The 20,455-nt window shown below is 46.8% G+C and overlaps 1 protein-coding gene across 10 annotated transcripts in view; it reads left to right on the plus strand.

Moving 5' to 3' along the window:
• The window catches only part of LOC135916344 (fibulin-1-like), a 183,767-nt gene that overhangs the window by 130,103 nt on the left and 33,209 nt on the right, over positions 1-20,455 (plus strand). For 9 of the 10 annotated variants that reach the window (XM_065449686.1, XM_065449688.1, XM_065449692.1 and 6 more), the window contains 5 exons: positions 4,594-4,746; positions 6,849-6,995; positions 8,161-8,358; positions 11,811-11,936; positions 15,838-15,978. In XM_065449686.1, coding sequence (XP_065305758.1) covers positions 4,594-4,746; positions 6,849-6,995; positions 8,161-8,358; positions 11,811-11,936; positions 15,838-15,978 — 765 coding nt within the window. The remainder of the gene's footprint in view (positions 1-4,593; positions 4,747-6,848; positions 6,996-8,160; positions 8,359-11,810; positions 11,937-15,837; positions 15,979-20,455) is intronic. The other variant, XM_065449695.1, reaches the window with a different exon arrangement.

The following is a 20,455-nucleotide window of genomic DNA, read 5'->3' on the forward strand; positions in this document are numbered from 1 at the left end:
GACCATTGTCCCTCGACACTATTTTCACATGCCGCCGGCAGAAGACATCGTAGCTGAAGGCGTTGAAGGGACTACTTCGGTTTTTGAAAGAGAAGGGATTGGACAAGCGGCTGTGACAGTGATATCACGTACCACGCCAGAGTGATGGACTCTAACGGACGATGTGTGTGTGCTATGGTATGCGCTGTGCTCTCCCTCTCTCTCCCTTCCCCATCTTACATCACCCCCAACCCGCTCCCATGTGTAGGGTAGCAAACCGGTTAAGCTAAACTGGTTAACCTCGCTGCCTTTCCTTGTCCACTCTTTCCTTCCTTCTTCCGCACTTCAGTACTTCGCGCTGCAGATATTTTACACCATGGTCCTAAACCAACTCGCCCACATCGCTATTCTTATTCATCGCATTTCTAGTACACGGGCCCTTCCGTTATCTGTAACCCTTTATCCGCACATCAGTGCTTCGCACTGCAGAAATTTACGCCATGGGCCTAAACCAATTCACCCACATCGCTATTCTTATTCAGTGCACATTTAGTACACAGGGCCCTTCCGTTATGTGTAACCCTTCTTCCGCACATCAGTGATTCGCACTGAAGAAATTTACGCCATGGGCCTAAACCAATTCGCCCACATCGCTATTCTTATTCAGTGCATATTTAGTACACAGGGCCCTTCCGTTATGTGTAACCCTTCTTCCGCAATTGAGTGCTTCGCGCTGCAGAAATTTTACACCATGGACCTAAACCCACTCGCCCACATCGCTATTCTTATTCAGCGCATTTCTAGTACACAGGGCCCTTCCGTTATGTGTAACCCTTCTTCCGCGCATGAATGCTTCGCACTGCAGAAATTTACGCCATGGGCCTATACCAATTCGCCCACACCGATATTCTTATTAAGTGCATATTTAGTACCCAGGGCCCTTCCGTTATGTGTAACGCTTCTTCCGCACTTCAGTGCTTCGCGCTGCAGAAAATTTACACCATGGGCATAAACCAACTCGCCCACATCGCTATTCTTATTCAGCGCATTTCTAGTACACAGGGCCCTTCCGTTATGTGTAACGCTTCTTCCGCACTTCAGTGCTTCGCGCTGCAGAAAATTTACACCATGGGCCTAAACCAACTCGTCCACATCGCTATTCTTATTCAGTGCATATTTAGTACACACAGCCCTTCCGTTATGAGTAACCCTTCCGCACATCAATGATTCGCAATGCAGAAATTTACGCTATGGGCCTAAACCAATTCGCCCACATCGCTATTCTTATTCGGTGCATATTTAGTACACAAGACCCTTCCGTTATGTGTAACCCTTCTTCCGCACTTGAGTGCTTCGCGCTGCAGAAATTTTACACCATGGACCTAAACCCACTCGCCCACATCGCTATTCTTATACAGCGCATTTCTAGTACACAGGGCCCTTCCGTTATGTGTAACCCTTCTTCCGCGCATGAATGCTTCGCACTGCAGAAATTTACGCCATGGGCCTAAACCAATTCGCCCACACCGATATTGTTATTAAGTGCATATTTAGTACCCAGGGCCCTTCCGTTATGTGTAACGCTTCTTCCGCACTTCAGTGCTTCGCGCTGCAGAAAATTTACACCATAAGCCTAAACCAACTCGTCCACATCGCTATTCTTATTCAGCGCATTTCTAGTACACAGGGCCCTTCCGTTATGTGTAACCCTTCTTCCGCGCATGAATGCATCGCACAGCAGAAATTTACGCCATGAGCCTAAACCAATTCGCCCACACCGATATTGTTATTAAGTGCATATTTAGTACCCAGGGCCCTTCCGTTATGTGTAACGCTTTTTCCGCACTTCAGTGCTTCGCGCTGCAGAAAATTTACACCATGGGCCTAAACCAACTCGTCCACATCGCTATTCTTATTCAGCGCATTTCTAGTACACAGGGCCGTTCCGTTATGTGTAACCCTTCTTCCGCACATCAGTGCTTCGCACTGCAGAAATTTACGCCATGGGCCTAAACCAACTCGCCCAAGTCGCTATTCTTATTCAGCGCATTTCTAGTACACAGGGCCCTTCCGTTATGTGTAACCCTTCTTCCGCACTTGAGTGCTTCGCGCTGCAGAAATTTTACACCATGGACCTAAACCCACTCGCCCACATCGCTATTCTTATTCAGCGCATTTCTAGTACACAGGGCCCTTCCGTTATGTGTAACCCTTCTTCCGCGCATGAATGCTTCGCACTGCAGAAATTTACGCCATGGGCCTAAACCAATTCGCCCACACCGATATTCTTATTAAGTGTATATTTAGTACCCAGGGCCCTTCCGTTATGTGTAACGCTTCTTCCGCACTTCAGTGCTTCGCGCTGCAGAAAATTTACACCATGGGCCTAAACCAACTCGCCCAAGTCGCTATTCTTATTCAGCGCATTTCTAGTACACAGGGCCCTTCCGTTATGTGTAACCCTTCTTCCGCACATCAGTGCTTCGCACTGGAGAAATTTTACGCCATGGTCCTAAAACAATGCGCCCACATCGCTATTCTTATTTAGTGCATTTCTAGTGCACAGGTCCGTCACGTGTAACTCTTCTTCCAGCGGTCGTGCTGTCCTCTTGCAATCCTTCTTCCTTCCTGTCTCTTTATAGTTATTTTGTTGTGTATTTCAGTGCTTCACGCTGCACAAGTTTTACAGCATTGAATATACGCGAAGTGAAGCTTTCGTGAAGCGGTTAAATTCTATAACACTTCATATTCTGCGACGCGTTTCGCAGCATAGGGACTTCGTCCCACCTCGGCTAATCAGAAATGCGCGGGAACCCCTACCACGGGAACCACGTGATGAGCGCGACCCTGGATTACATTGTCTCCGTGACCGTCCCACCACGCCATCTCCGGGGTCAACATCGTTAACTATTGGATTATCTCCCGAACCTTATTCTGCAAAAAACCGACCGGTCATGCACGCTAAACACCGAAAAGAAAGTCGTAGAAATTGTCGTTTTAATAAAAGAACTACGCGCTTGAAGGCGTAACTTCACGGCACTGAAGATGTCTAGAATAATTTGTTGTTTAATTATGGAACATGCCAATTTTAGATTGGCACAAACTCATTCTGGAAGCTTAGCTAAGAATTGTCACACAACGAGTGGCACATACCGAGTGGGTAAATCATTGAAAATAGAGGAAATTAAGAAAAGGTGCTGAATGCATTGCGCTATTACATTAAGATCTCGGTGTGCGTCAGAGATGCGCCTGCGTACTGTGTTCAGGTTCTTTGTAGGCACTCGCACTGATGTGTCCGTCGCCAAAGCCTTACGCGTGCATGTTAGCTGGTAAATATTTTTCAAAGCGCAAACAATGAACACGGCACAAAAGAAAAATCATTCACAGGACAGGCGGCCGTCCTATAAATGACGTTCATTTTGTGCCGTGTATCTTGTTGGCGCTTTGAAAAATATTTGTCAATTATGCACCAACTAAGCCCACAGAATGTTCTTCTATGTTAGCTGGTACTTGCATTCGGAGCATATATAAGCTTTGCATATATATTCACAAATCTATCCGGAAGAAAACCATCGACCCACGCCAAAGCGCGGGGAGATTGACAAAGTAAGCTCGGCCTTAAAGCTGTGAGTGACGTGGCATACCTAATGAGGCTGTTTGAATTGACGTGCCAAGGCGGTCAGCCTTCCGAGTCAGATATAGCAATGTGTGTCGGCAACTAGAACTGGCGAAATAACATACCAGGGATAAGCAATAAAACCTGGTGATATTAGAGAACGTACGGTGACCTGTATGCCCGTCACGCGTTGGGAGGAAGTGAGGAAGCGTGCATGAAACAAGAGGATGGTCAGAAACGTATCGGTGGTGCTCAAGCTGTCGCCGATTACCCATTCGTTATCCAAATTGGCACAGGCGTCCCTCGGCCCGACACTCGGATTTCTTTAGTGGTTAATTGTTTTGGGAAAGAAACCCACATCGTGCAAATCCCGTCGAACCGTGTGGGCACAGCAAAACCCTGAAAAAGAGGGAGAGACGTCAACCTCTCTCTCACCTGTCACACTCTCTAACCTTAAACTCTTACAAACGCACTTCGGCACCTAATCGACTTGCGTTGTATAATGAGTTTAAGGTCACGTGCTCGGCTCGTATGTCGTGTATAAGAATGCAGGCAACCTTTCAAGTTTTGTTGTCGTCATACGAGTTATATGAAATGTTCTCCTTCTATCTCTCTCCCCCTGTCGTTATTTTTTTGCATTTCTGCTTTTTCAGTGTTCAGCAGAAAAAATCGTTCGACTTTTTCTTGGCAAAATTTTTTTCAGTGAATCTATCGGAAGGTGCATCAACTACGCCATAAACGTCTGAAAGGAAATAGGTGACTAAAAAATATATTCTGCATTAAGGGCATCGATGTCGTGGTAACGTGGCTCCTTAAAGCAAAGACAAAGTGTTGTCTCTTTTGTTGTTGTTCGGCCTGCGTGCGCCTGCGTTTGTGAATGCAAATGCTTGCATATCAGTGAAATTACAAGAACCATACCACACCGAATCTTAATCAAGTGGAAGTTATCAAGGTGCAACACAGAGTGTTTATTAATTGAGTGTCTCCTGCCATTGCAGACGTCGACGAGTGCGCCGAAGACCGGTACGTGTGTCCCGAAAGGGAGACCCAATGCGTGAATACGCCGGGCAGCTACCGCTGCGTCAAGAAGTCCCGCTATCACTCCTGCCAGGAAGGCTTCCGCTACAATCCTCAGGTCAAAGGATGCCAAGGTGCCGCCACTTCCATATGCAAGCCGAGCCAGCACACGCGCAAGCCTCGACGCAACTTGTTCTGGTTGCTACACTCGGCTGGGCGGCTTCCAAGGGTGTTTTGAAGCGACGGCGGCGGGCGGCGAAACGCAGGCTTGATGCTTCGGAGCTTCTTGGTGCCTATTCCTGTCGCGAGAACTACCTATTGCGAATGGATCGCTTTCGGGTTGCCCGCGTGAGTCTTCGCGAAGACTCGACCCGCGAAGACTCGGCCCGCGTTGCGCGTCCGAGTCTTCGCGTAACTGCCTCCCGCCCTCACTGCATCGCATGGGACTGCTACTTTGCCCTGCTGGGTTATCCTGCATGGCAGGGCCACGTACTGCTCCACGCTATAGCAATTCCCTTCCAGCTTATGTCCTTGACCACAACGCTTTGGGATCGCTGCTGATGAGACACCCCGGGCTGCACTTTCGGTGCTAGCACCAACAGCTGCAGTTAGAAGCAACTGGAGGGTGGAGAAAGACATAAGATATGTCACGCACAAACATCACGTGGCAAACATTTCTCAAGTTTTAGCTCAGCAGAAAACCTAACACACACACGCACACGCACACGCACACGCACACGCACACGCACACGCACACGCACACGCACACACAAATCTATTCAGCAGGAGTTAAACGCTTATTGCAACATTTGTTCTCGCAGAATGTTTGTTTCATGCTTTCTTTTCTTCATTTAAGTGTCATAAATAACAGTTGAAAACGTGCCTGGCAGTCTTTATGAATAATGTTTCGGGTCGTTGGTGGTCAGCATTACTTTTTCCTTTCAAGCACCAATTGATGAATGATGCTTACTAGCACGTAACGTATAAATTGAGTCTAAAGTAAACACGTTTCTGTGGCACTCATCTTTTATGCACGTTTCAGAAGACGACTCTAATGTCTGTAGTTAGGAGAATAATATTTACTAGATGATGCCAACCACCGTATTTACACTTTCTTTTTCTTCCACTCACCTGGAAATACATCAAAACACTTCATACAAGCTACAGTGCTCATGCCAGTTCACGGAAGCACGGTTTGTTAAATTCAAATAGGTGGTATGCACTATAAGCGTGTCAGCACAATTCGTTGGCGCCTTAAAGCCAGCAGAACATCGCCAATATGCACTGCACACATAGTCGAAGCCGACCTATATCATTGGAGGAACCACGGTGGGTTCTCCAATCAGCGAAAACTTTTCTAGAGCCTCTACACGAGATTTTATCATATCCATAATCATTTTATTCTATAAATGGATTAGTTCTCGGGCTCTATATGAGTTCTTGAGAACGTATGTGTAAGCCGCAGCATTCATTTGTCACCATCCATCAACCCCTTCGTGGTTGGCATTAGCATAGAGTAGGAAAAATTGTTTAATCTAGTCGTGTAATTGTGCCCCTGCAGAAGCGAAATCCTTCACCACAAAATAAGTTAGATAAACCGCCATTATGAAACGAGGTTGCTGAGCCACTTTATCTGAGAGTCGATGTTATCCTTGTAAAGTTTATGACATAAGCAGGAATCTTCTTCCGAGTCGTTAAAAAGGCGGTGAAGGGACTTTGCGTTGATTGCCAATAGCTTGCAAGCCTTTCTCAGCGTTTGGGGCTATGCGAGCTTGAATAAGAATGCTTCACTAATTCTCTTAGCACTTTCCTGCCTTGCTTACCAAATTCCGCAGATGTGTTTCTTTTACGAAGAAAACATGGCTCGTAGCTTTATTGTTTATTGCTAGCACAAACACGAAGACCAGCAAACGAAAACACAGGCAATTTTTAACCTGCGTAGTTGCGAGACCTCTCCCCCCCCCCCCCCCCCCGAATAAAAAATGCTCAGGTCTCGGCTGAGACATGAGCATTTGAGGAAAAAAGAAAGAAAAACGAACTCGGTTGTCTTTGCAGTTACTGAGAACTGCTCTTCAGTCGGTGCAATCTATACCTCGTGCAACTTCTTCGAATATGGTCGTTCCCAGTATGTGGTCTGACGAAAAATAATTAACTCTTTTTTTTATTTTCGGAAGTGCACCTCACCTTGCAGCAAAATAAAAAATCATTTTTTTGCCTTTTCTGTGATCCATTTCAGACGTCAATGAGTGCACCGAAGGGCTGAGTAACTGCGCCGAAGGTGAGGCCTGCGTCAATGGTGTCGGCTCCTTCAGCTGCGTGCCGGTCTCTAACAGTGGCTGTTCAACTGGGTACCGGAGAAATGCCGACACTGGACGTTGCGAAGGTGAGTTGGGGCTGCAACACTGTTAGAAAAAGTTTGTTCCAGCTACATGCAAGTGCCAAACAGAACTCGTCCAGTGCACCGTAATTACTCAGAGCTAGCTGCTTGCAAACAAGAATGTTATACGCGTAGCGCGATACGAAGACGGTAGGCTAAGCTTATCATGACACAACGTTATTCGGTTCTATGAATATCTCATTCTTTTCGCCGTGTAACGGGAGTTTTAGTGCACATGTTCAGGGGGATTGTTTGGTCACGCTCGCTATCACTCACTACTTACTGGACGATGTCACAAAGCGGCATTCTTTATTCAGTGGTCTGCCGCCTCGTTCGGTGACAACAAAAATCAGTATGATGCCCGCCGTAACCACTATAGTTGTTATTCTTGTCAGAAACTGGCAAGAATCATCAGTTTCTGGTTTACTAGTACACGTCGTCTGCCTAAGCAAATACAGGACGTATTTTAAGACAAGTCAAGTCAAAGTAGAACGTAGCACATTCCAACTGAAGCAGTTACAGAAAGTGTTGGGCAGTTCAACGCTACGAAACTTGTGTGCCAAGGGTAGCACGTGCCGTGCGTGCGAAAAATTTTTCAAATTATGTATGAATGGTCCCGTGTTGATACGCATGATATACCTCGTCAGGTTTTCGGAGATTTACCTTCCGTCTTTTAATTCCCATGTCTGAGGGATGCTGTGGAATAAATTGAAATGCAGGCCTAATGGCTGAATTCAAGCTCAATAGGCGCTGGAACCTAAGCAAAGCCGGATTTTTGAATTTATTTGTCAGTAACTGCGGCACTCCACAGTGGCATCAAGGTCTAATCCTTGAAATTTCGCGAAACGTGACTTCTACGTGTAGGAAGTCTGTAGGCGGACAGATAACTGGTGCACTTAGACCAGGAGAAAAAAATAAAAATAAAGAAAAGCATCGCGACAGACGTAGCACAAAGGGGCCCGTCCTGTTCTCCTCCCTTTCGTGTTGCACCTTTCGATCTGCTTTTCTCGCGCTGCAATTAGAAAGTTTATCCGATCTATTGCTTTCCACTAATCACATGCATCGTCCAACATCGGATTCGGTGACGACCAAGTAAACTAGAGTCCTCCGATACAATGGATGATATCGATGTAGTGATGACGTCAAACTCTGTTACTTCACCCTCTGGCAGACATCAACGAGTGCGAGGAGTACGCGCACAGCTGCACGGGCCATCTGCAGTGCGTCAACATAAGGGGCAGCTACTTGTGCGAGAGGCGTCCCGATGCTTCGCCAGCCGGCCCGAGCTCCACCGCGATCAAGGGAAAGCCTGACGACCCCACGTGTGGTGCCGGTTACCGCAACGATCAGCTCACAGGAGCCTGCAGAGGTACATTATTTGTGAAAATTTCTTAAACCAAGACTTTCGTAACTCCCAGCCGTGCAGTGTGGCTTGCATCATGACCCCTGTACTGCCTGTACGCCGAGGGTTCGGGCATAGCGAGGACTTTCGTTCTCACCGGCCAAAGCTTTCGAGGTCCATCAATGCTACAACTATCCAAGTGGCATGATGTAGCTCTGGTAAAGTGCAGAACATATGTAAACCCTTGACGACACTTTATACTAACGTCTGCGGACTTTATGCTCCTTACACCAAATTCGACGCGCTGAAACTTGATGACATCGTTCTGCGGGCATTCGTCGCGGCTCATCGCTTACTTTGGCATCTACTTCAGCTTACAGGGCTCCTCACCAGGTCAGACCATTTTAATCTGATAAGCGCAGTAAATACAATGCACGCTAACAATCCTGTCGGCTAATTACATCCATACGCACCGCGGAAAGAGCTTAAGTTTCAAGCCAAACGGCATTTTCCCTTCTCTTTCCGGGCGCTGCGCATTCAGCCGGAGAGTCCATGTCTATCGCGCAATTGCGCCTATGTGCATGGCATTGCTGTGACGTCGCTCAGTGACACTTGACTTCAAGAATTCTTCGAGGCAACATCAGTTATTTGTTTTATCAGCTGCCTTAATTGACCGATTAATGTATCGAGAAATAATAAACGATACAAACCGAAGGTCTCCGTATTATTATTTTACTTTGTACCGTAGCAAGTGAGATGTACTTCCGTTTTGTCTGCTTGTTCCCACGGAGTTCAATCGCCCTCAGAGTACGAATCAATCATAAACATTTTAGATAATCAACTAATATGGCACCACACTCTCATATGGTGTCCGGCACACGAAGGACTGGCAGGAAACGCGAGGGCAGTCCATATTGTTCGAGGATAAGACGTCCAAGCAACAGCATGGCCCAGCGACGACCTTCCACCGAATTCTCGTGACATCCTCTTACAGCAAAGACAGTAGTGGAGACGTTTTGGTCATCCTCATTCGAGTACAAACAGCCAACAGGAGAGGGACTGGCGTCGTACTCAGACGAACACATTACCCAACTTGCACCACCTACACACAATAAACCACACAAAGTTTACTGACGAGTGCCCGTGGAACATATCCATATCCAGACTAAAACACATCACATGAGAATGCTCCAAAAGGCCTCCGCACACAAACAGCCCTATATTACACAAACATCTACCAACGAGGAATAGGCAGTGGGAGGCATGGCTTAAGGACGAGGGCTGGATGAGCCAATTAGCTCACCTGGACCAAGCCAGCGAGCCGCTCGTGCCGCTGGGGCCCTGGAATAAGAGCCCCAACTATCGTGCTTTATTTTATTTTATTTTCAATGAAATACTCACTCACTCACTCACTCACTCACTCACTCACTCACTCACTCACTCACTCACTCACTCACTGACGCTCGCTCGCTCATTCACTCACTCACTCACTCACTCACTCACTCACTCACTCACTCACTCACTCACTCACTCACTCACTCACTCACTCACGCTCACTCACTCACTGACGCTCGCTCACTCACTCACTCACTCACTCACTCACTCACTCACTCACTCACTCACTCACTCACTGACACTCACTCACTGACACTCACTCACTCACTCACTCACTCACTCACGCTCACTCACTGACGCTCGCTCGCTCACTCACTCACTCACTCACTCACTCACTCACTCACTCACTCACTCACTCACTCACTCACTCACTCACTCACTCACTCACTCACTCACTCACTCACTCACTCACTGAGAGAACGAAAATGTAATTTTCTACCGTGTTCTAGAGACACGTTCATGCTCTTCTATGAACCCGCCGCGGTGGCTTAGTAGCTATGGTGTTGGGCTGCTAATCACGAGCTCGCGGGATCGTATCTCGGCCTAGGCGGCCGCATTTCGATCAGGGTGAAATACGAAAACACCCTTGTACTGAGATTTAGGCGCATTTTAAAGAACCCCAGGTGTCCTCCACTACGGCGTGCCTCATAATCAGGTCGTGGTTTTGGCACGCAAAACCCCATAATTTAATTTGTTTAATGCTGTTTCATTCTTTCGCGCCTGCCTGAGTGCTCATGATTGTGGCAATGTCTTATACTGCTAATCAGGTGTTCTCGTGCAGGGCGTGCAAAATCGTCCGCTGCCCGAAACGAGGACACCGCAATAGCTCGCGCGTGAGACCGTCACCGGAAGTGCACAACAGAGACACAAGACAACAAAAACTGGAGAAAGAAAAAATAACGAAGGTGGGGCCCGTGACGGATTCGTCAAACGATCCTCCGGCTCCGGTATGGGAAAACTCAGGGAAGGAATTTGGCTTGCGGAGGCTAGACAGGGAAAGTGGAGAGCATGTCTATGTAGCCGGTGGCGCTCGAATCCTGAAATCATGGGTTTGCGACACTTCAGATATTTATTTCTATCTCTGCCATTAATAAACTAATTCGAAAAATTCTGTCTGTAGAACACTCCATAGAGGACAAGTAACAACTTCCAGCGTATAACCAAAATTTGCTATATGATGGGTCCTTTTACCTCAAAATTTCTTTTCAAACGTAACGCATCAGAGAGAAATAGGTAAAGGACACTGAATTCCTTTTCTGGGAGACAGAAAGAAATCTAGGCACAAGGGCTTCAAATCGTAGTAACAAGCAGGTGTACCGACGGGGAAGTCAGCTGTGGCATTTCTTTGTCTGACAAATGTGAACGCACAGGGGCTATGGTGTTTCGCTGCTATGCACGAGGTCGCGGGATCAAATTCCGGCCACTGCGGCCACATTTCGATGGGGGCGAAATGTAAAAACGCCCGTGCCCTGTGCATTGGGGACCCTTTCAAGATCCCCTGCTGGTCGAGATTAATCCGGAGTCCCGCACCTTCTCGTGCCTCATAATCAAATCGTGGTTTTCCCAGATTTACATTGCGTTAGTGCACTGCAAAGTTACTTCGCAAGATTGCCTAGAATATTGTGGTAATCAAGAAAATTCACAGACACGGCTGCGACTGGAAGCCCTGCCACTGTATATAAGAGATCACAGTTCGTTACTCTTGCGCCAAGGATCACTTGAAGTCGGACCAAAATTATTTTTGAAGTGTGGGGAGGGACGTACGGGTGTACGGCGGAGTGCAGGAATATCAGTAATCCAAGGCTAGGTACTAAAGGACGGTACTCGGAGCGCATGGAAGCCGGTACTTGTTGAGCCACCGTTGAGTTCTGGGAGAGGGTGCCAAGTGCAGTCGCAATCGTCAAAAACGCTCTCTCCCTCGTCGTGTACCACAATGCGTCCGGTCGGTTTCGCCTGCGCTCAGCGGTGGCGCACCCGTATCGCGTTTGAATCGTTGATCACTGCACATCTCGTGCATCTGCCGTTGTCGTTTACCAGTAGTAAATGTCTTGCTGATTGAGGTAACTAAACTAATGTGCATGCAGACATCGACGAGTGCCAGGAGGACAACCCCTGCGGCAGCAACGAGGTGTGCCGCAACACTTACGGTGGCTTCGAATGTACCTGTAACCACGGGTACAAGCGCGACCCGGCCTCAGGAACCTGCAAAGGCAAGTAATTCTTTAAACAGAACTTTCTTTGCGAACACTCCCGGGCATTCCTGACCTTGGCTGCTGGGTGCTGCTGTCTTGCCCAATAGCTCATATGCAGGACAGCAATACCATGCTTACTATCCGGGCTGCTGGACTTGTTTTCTGGGGTAACACGCAGTGATAAAACAAATTATACGTAATTGTCCTCATTGCGACAAATATGCGTCATCATGAGTGTAATTTCTTTAGTACCGCCAACCTTTCTGTACTTACTTTGGTTTGGGGTTTGGCGGATCGCATCTGCTTGATCGTTTTTCGTCGAGTAAAGTGCAGTTTCCTATTGCGCTATCTTCTGGATCGGCCTGCTCTAGTTGGCGAGCCAACCTTCAATACAGTGTCAGGCCAATCTCGCAGACAGTATAATGTGCGGTCGCGTAGGTAACGTGGTAGGGGTCTCCACGTCTTGCCGTCTTCACTGGCAGACAGGTAATCGTTATATAGTGCGAAACATTGTGCAACATATAATCACTTGGATGGCATTTCATTAACTGCTTGACGAAAACTTCACTTCTCAGATTCCAACATCTGACTTGGAGGTGCATAATTTGTTTTATCTAATACATCGCATGCCAATTTAAACGTTACGTGCCTTTGTAACAAAACATGTTTACAAGCTCACATGAAATAGCTTTCGAGCTCAGAGGAACACATATGGGGTGCTATAGCGTAAAGCTATTCCAAACTTTCTGTTCAAATTCTGCAATCAGCCCTTCACCATTTGTGAAAACTTTTTGGACCACCCCCACTTCGCTGTGTGTCACGCGACGTCACGAAAACCGCAATAGCTCCCTATCTGATATGACACATCACACTGGGTATGCATCATTGGACCGAGCAAAAAAAAAAAGTTATTTCTGATTCGATGCCTTTTAGCCATTAACCCTCGGCCATAGGGTAAATGTTTTCGGGCTGCACCCACTTCACCTGCCTGTCACGCGACGTCACAAGACTGCGAAAACTCACCGTGTCAAAGTGACGTGTACGCGTTAAAAATGCATTAATATGCCGAACAAAACTCAATTTTCTTCTACATAGCCGCAGGCAGCCCCGTTCCGAAAGGAATTAAACATGGCTGCCGCCGATCGCTCAGGCACTGATTACTCGCACTTGGCGGAGGGCATGGGTTTATTTGCGTACAATAAACCTTTTTGCATGATCTTGTAACATTTTCAAGCACTTTCAGCACGTTTACGACTTCGTTCTCCCAACTCTTCTTTGCTGAGGATCCGTTTTAGCGGATTCTTAACCTTCCGCTGCATGCCGCCGCGATTTTCGACCTGCCACCTCAAGCCAAGTGAGCGAAAGTGGGCCAATCGCAGACGCCGGCACCACCCTCTTCACTCGTTTATCGATATTGCACTGGCTTGGCCCCATCGAATCTCTCTCCGCTTGAACGTGCGCCTCGCCTCTTGTCAGTCAATTAGATAAGACAAGCCACTCACTGTAGGCAATAAACGAGAGGAAAGGGGGTTAACCGAGGGTCCCGATTTTATTAGTAATATTATAAGAAGCCAACAAACATTGACACCAAGGACAACATAGGGGAAATTACTTGTGTTTAATAAATGAAAATAAAGAAACGAAGAATTAATGGAAATTAAAGTGGATGAAAGAACAACTTGCCGCAGGTGGGAACCGAACCCACAGACTTCGCATTTCGCGTGCGATGCTCTACCAATTGAGCTACCGCGGCGCTGTTTTCCCATCCACTTTCTTGGGTATTTATGTGTCCTAGTAGAACCCTGGGAGTGTTAGCCAGCGCCACCACACACAGACCTTGGCGGCGGACGTGGGACGCCGCCAAGGTCTAAAATCGGGACCCTCGGTTAACCCCCTTTCTTCTCGTTTATCACATAACGAGGGTCTCGAATCCGGCTACATTGATGCCTTCAGGTAGCATATGTGGGTTTATTGACCAGTTGCCTTCACCCAAAAAGATCACGTTCTCGTGACGCCTGCGGCAAAAAGGACGTTTTTGCCGCAAAGGAATATTTTTACGTTATAGGGCCCATGTAATAGACAACGACATATAAAAGGCAGGGAGAGAAATTAGAATCGCCTTCGCTTGCCACCGTGCACTCTGAAAAAAAGGAATAATTGAAGGAAAATTGAATCAAGCCAAATCCTGGAAACGCGAGGATATACATGGTGGCAGAAAACTGGCCTTGTGAGCTGCTTTTCATGACCATGCATATCCGCAAAGAAATTGAAAATGAACAATGCTGCGCGGCAAGAGTGTGCAGTAGAGGGAAAAATTGGCATCCACTCGAGTTGTAGCACGAAGCTACATAGGAAACCCATACTGGTATCTCAAAAAGGAAGCCTGGCAGTTGAAGAAAACTTCGTCCCGGCGCGACGAATTTTTCTTCTACTACGAGGCTTTCTTTTTGAGAAGCCCGTATAGGTTTCCTTTGTAGCGTCGTGCCATAATTCGGGTGGCTGACGATTTCTCCCTTTCATGTACTTTTCTACACCTTGCGGACTTCCGGAGAACTAAGTTGCCAAGAGTGTGCAGTGTTTACTAATATAACTGGCCACAGGACGCTTCATCTCAAGGCCAACTCCAATTTTCCTATACGAACACATGTAAAACGCAGTAATTCTTTTATGAGGCAACCGCTTGGCTTAGTTTCATGTCATTTGTTATTTGTTGCATTGGTAAGAGAAGGTTAAATTCTAGCAACTCTATGCAGAGGAATGCTTATTTAGGATGTCAATCTTTTTACAAAACTTGTGAAAAATTGCTAAATTGAAAAAGTTATAGAAGCACGAAATTCAGAAGCCCGTACCTCTGAACCAAAAAAAAAAGCATAGTTCTCTAAACTGCGTCTGTTAGAACATCTCAAGCAGACAAACTACATATGTGAATATACAGTGTTGGCGAAATATGCTATGTTTACGAGGGTTTCGCAAAGGTTCTACCAGAACTTAGCAGTATATTGCAGAGTGGTGTACATCAAATCTGTGTTGTCCGCTTTAGATGTATTATTAGGTGCAGTTTATAAAATTGTGGTGTCGTTTTTTAATGTGTAGTTGTAAACTTTATACTTGACTTTCTTTTTTAGCGTTTCACAGCTTCCATGAAAAAATTGTAGGACGAATTGGAAATCCGCTTCCTAGAGTTATTGGGTTGTATATTTATATTCAAATGCAATAAACCTCATCAAAATCGGTGCAGCGGTGTCCTAAAAGAATTTTTTTCTGCGATGTATTCAGGAGCTCCCGAGTGAAAGCTTCCTCTTAAGAAATTACGCCAGCTCTGGCATGGCATTATGTGCAAAAGAAAGGTGGGGCTACGGTGTAAGAAACGTTTTTCCGCAAGCATTCTAGTGTCTAGAGCGAGGGGCACTTGAAGCCATAGATGAGCATCGATTGAACCCTCAACTCCACATTTTGTGGTCTTGTGGGACGTTTATGTCGCCTGTAATGCCCAGATGACGAAGACCTGTCGGTAATTCCTACGGGATGCCTCTACTTGCGTGTAATGTGGCAATAAGTTATCTCTAGTATTTATGTCGCCATGAAAATGATATAAGATTATTGTGAGGTCACTGCTTCTACACTGACAGGCATCAGAAGGTAAACGTCGTTTTGGCCACAATGTGATCACGCAGTAGCAAGGAGAGCTACAAGGGTTGCTGGGGACCATTTAAGGAGCACCGGACTATAGACCTTGATAAGGCTGCTGTGCTACATTGCATATACGCACCCTTCTTTCACCCTTCTTCTTGCACTACTCATCACTCTGTTTCATCCCCTTTCCCATTTCCCCTTTGCAGAGCAGCAAACGGGGCAGTACTAGCTCAGTTCTTTGTATTTTCTCTAATGAATAATTCTCCTCCTTCCCATGCGTACGCAGATGTGAACGAGTGCCAGTACGGCGGCCACAACTGTCAGATCGGCTTCCGGTGCGACAACACACCGGGATCATTCACCTGCGTCCGCATTTCAGGCTGCGGCACCGGCTATACAGTCAACGCTGCCACAGGACAGTGCGAAGGTAAACGTGCCTTTTTAAAGCGAGGATTTCTTTGCGAAACCTCTCGCCGACTTTCCCGACCGTAAGTGCTGGTTGCTGTCCTGCAGAATAGCGCATAGATCAAACACTGAATTACGATCCCGACGGTGGGATCGAACTTCTGTCTCCTAGCACAGCAGACCGATGCTGTATTAGGCCAGCGTCGGTCGTGCACTTGTATCGTGCCAACGCCGACTAGCTCCGAGCTTCTTGCCCCGTGTGTCACGTTGCGTAGCATGGATGCATCAGTTTCCTTTACGTCAAAAACACAGGAATGAAATGGGCAAATTTATAGTGTATTATTGGATGTTTCACGAAAGCTTCGCTTCACATAAATTCCAAGACGTGCGTTGCACCTGCATATATATGGAGTATATATATATATATATATATATATATATATATATATATAAGGCGACTGTTTAGCTGATAGCTCCGTCAGCTGAACAGTCACCTTCAGCACAGGACGCTACAGGTTCCTCCCCGAAAGGTCCCCGCTACGAGTTTCGCAGAGCCCACACGAAAACCGTGGACGATGCACCGGCTGTTACGTTTCGCCTACGACGCGCGGTATAGCCGGCGCGGATGCAACAGCCGCCGGGGCTTCGTTCAAAGCGGCGGACATTTTGGCCCGTTCCGCGCCGCCGCAACGCCTCCCCGCCAAGCGCGTCCAGGCATGTTTCAGTGCCACGTGTCTTCAAGTGTGCGTGTGTGTGCATGTCGGTGCCCACGCTTGTCAAAGCGCGGCAGCCGGGGAGAGGAGCTCCCCAAGTGTGAAGCGAGGAGGTCTGACCGGCGCCGGCCTCGCGGATGCGTCACTACACTCGTTTCAACATGTCTCTCAGCTTGTCCGTGCCCCGCCGTCACGTGTCCTCATCCCGTGACGTTCCTTCTTGCCCTCTACTCCGAGAGTATAAAAGCAGCTGCCCCCGGACGCCAGGGGAGAGGCTCCGAATTCTTCCGTCGAGTGGTGTGCTCTCCCGTCTCTCCACTTCGGTCGACCTGACCGGCCGCTCTTTTGCAATGCTAGAATAAACCAGTTGTTCTGTTAGCAGTCGACTCATGCTTTGCCAGGACCTTCGGATGCTTCCAGTTGTGCCCCAGGCCGCCAGGCCAACGTTATCCTTGGGGCTTGCGACCCAGATTACAACAACTGGTGTCAGCGGTCCGATTACAATACGGCGAATTGACTAAAGGCTTTGTCTCCGGGTAACAATATTTCTTACCTCTGTTCAAATGAATTTCTAAAGCTAAGGAAGGTTATACAAAAAAGAATTCGCAATGCTCTACATGTAGATACGCTAAATACCTACCTAGCTGCGGCTGTTGCACCAAAGGGTCTCCGTGTTGTTGTAAAACCGGCTCTGTCGGACATGCGTGAGCGCAATATAGCTAGATGGGATAACATACTAACAAATGCTTCACTACAACTCACCCGTGTCATGTTGGATTTATATCGTTCTTCCAGTAAGAAATTCATGAACCAAGAAAGTCAAATTGCTGCGAGCTTAAACTTGTCCTCTAACCAATCCGCCGCATTAGAGGCATTCGCAACCAAAAAACGGAACGAAATCTACGCAATGAAAGCCAAGAAACTGTGCCGTGACGGTGTTGTTTGCTCTTCTGGAAGCCAGGACAAGGTATTCAACTCTGCCTCTATTCAAACCCAACCTCTAGAAGTACACTCCGGCACTTCTTTGTCATCCTCTGTTAGTAGGTTTGCCCATCGGGAGCAGAATAATATTGTTAATATTTCGGACATTCAGCTAACAGCTGAAGAGTGCAGTGTTCTACGTCGTGGTCTTAATTTTTGTCCAGCAACAGGTGGACATAATGAATTTCAACTACTGAAAGATTTGGATAATTTCGCCCGTAACTTACGCTTGCGCGAATGACCATGACCACTTCAATGACCACTCCAATTCAAGACGATGAGCAAAACGTGAACAAGGTGAATGCAGGAGCCATGCAGGAGCCAACGTTTCGACAAGTGGACTTGTCTTCTTCAAGGCGACAAATGCTTTCCTCGCCACAGTATTTACAGGTGGGGTTCTTCTAAAGGGGAGGGGGTGTGAGGCGGGAGGGCGCGGAAACGAGGGAAAGTGTGTTAGCGTGTCGAATTAGTAAAGGAACGCTGTGTACAAGGTCAAAGCCAGGACCCCCCCTCCCCTCACCCCAGTCTGTCAACACACGCGCGTGAGCCGGCGTGTCAAGGGCGTCTGACACGCCGGCTGACATAAAAAAAGGAAGAAAAAGGAAAAAAAGGGGGGGGGATACGCCAAGAAATCAAACTCAGTGTTGTTGCCTATAGCTTGAGGTTTAGCATAACGAATAGGTTCTAAAGCTCCCTTTGAAACGTTTATGCCTATTGGTTGCAATGTCTTGAACTTATGGATAAGGTATGATTCTCTGTATTTCATTTCTCGTTCAGAACGGAAATTTGACTAAGATGTAGAGTTTAAGTTCATCAAAGTTATGACCTGGTTGATTGAAATGCTCGGCGACGGCTTTGGGAAGCTTTTTAGCTGTGTCCGCGCGATGTCCGTTTAATCTGATGTTCATTGATTATCCTGTTTCACCGATATATTGTTTCTTACAGAAGGAACATTCAGGCATATAAATCACATCCGAACTTGTGCAAGTGAAGCTAGATTTGACTTCATGTGTATAATTATTTGCGGTGCTTTTAATTTTAATGTCAGTTTGAAGGTGCCTGCAGGTTTTGCACCTAGGGCGACAACATGGTTTTATTACGGGGAAATGCTGCTGGCTGACTTTTGCGTGCACTAACATGTCTTTAAAGTTCTTGTTTCGGCGATAGGTAACCCTGGGTACATCCGGGAACGCTTTTCGCAGACGCTCGTTACTTGATAATATTGGGTGGTATTTTCTTAGGATGTTGTTTATGTTTGGGAGTGCATTAGAATATTTTGTTATAAAGGCCGGCGGCCTGTCAGATTCTAATGTGGGCTGTCTCTTCGCCAACTGCGACTGTCTCTCTAATCTTGACGCGATATCATAAGCTCTATCGAGAGCAACTTGGGGATAGTTCCTTTCTGCTAGTGTTGATCTAAGGTCATTTAGGTGGTGGATATAATCATGGTCTTCGCTGCAGATTCTTCTTATACGTTTCGCTTGTCCGACAAAAATTCCTTGCTTACAATGTCGCGGGTGATGACTGTTGTAGTCTAAATATTGCTGGCTATCTGTAGGCTTCCGGTAAAGTGTCGTTCTCAGTTTTCCGTTTTCTATGTAGACCGTCGTGTCCAGGAAGTTGACCTGACTAGGAGAGTGGTGAGCAGTAAATTTAATACTTGGGTGAAAGCGATTGAAATGGCTAATTAAGTCGGTTAAGGCGCTTGTGCCGTGTTCCCATATTATAAATATGTCATCAATGTAACGAAGATAGGTGTGGGGTTTTAAAGGGTAGGATTTCAGCAGGTCTGCTTCAAGCAGTCCCATGAAACTGTTCGCATACGTGGGAGCGAATGGCGTACCCATGCTAGTGCCGAAAATTTGCAGGTAGTGTATAGAATCGAATTCGAAATAGTTGAGCGTGAGAACTAACCTAAGGAGCGATAAGTAAACTTCAGGAGCGTGCGCTTGGGGATTGATTGCGAGGGATCTAGAAACGGCTTCAATTCCTTCACTCATGGGAATGTTGGTGTAAAGGGCAGAAACATCCAAAGTGACTAGAATAGCGCGGTCGGAAAGGATTTGGTTGGCGTTGATGCCGTCGATAATTCGAAGGAAGTGCGGCGTGTCTTGAACGAAAGATGGGAGGGTGGTGGGTATGTTTGACAGGTGGTGATTTAAGAATTTAGATAGTGACTCAGTAGGTGTGTTGTTATTAGACACAAGAGGCCGACCTGGGATTTCTGCTGTAATTATTTCTTCGACCGGAACTTTATGTATTTTAGGAAGAAGATAAAAGCGGCCTGCTGTTTTGTTTTTGGGCATCATGAAGCGATATTCAGATTGCGTGATTAGTTCCCTGGACCGGAGCTCCGCTATTGTGCTTAACACAATATTGCTGTAATCTGAGGTTGGGTTAGAGTCAAGTTTTCTGTAATGGGTGTGGTTGTTAAGTTGTTTAGAGGCCTCATTCTTGTACTTTTCTATAGGCCAGATTACGATACTGCCGCCTTTGTCTGCTGGTTTTATTACAATATCATTCCTTTTCGCAAGTTCTTTAAGGATTTGGTGTTGAGCGGGAGTCAAATTTTTGCGTTTCCGGCAATGCCGCGTTGACTCTAGAATTTCCTTTGATATCAGTTTTAAGTATAAATCGAGGTCTGGGCACTGTTCGTTTTCCGGTGTCCACGTGCTAGGTGGTCTAAGAGAGTCTCTATCTTCTTTTCCTACATCTGGTCTACCGAAAAAGAATTCCTTGATGCGCATGCGTCGTGAAAGCTCTGTTATATCTTTGTGGAGTTCGTATTCGTTTACTGCGTTGTTC

Source organism: Dermacentor albipictus, chromosome 5 (genome assembly GCF_038994185.2).
Source record: "Dermacentor albipictus isolate Rhodes 1998 colony chromosome 5, USDA_Dalb.pri_finalv2, whole genome shotgun sequence".
Lineage (NCBI taxonomy): Eukaryota > Metazoa > Arthropoda > Arachnida > Ixodida > Ixodidae > Dermacentor > Dermacentor albipictus.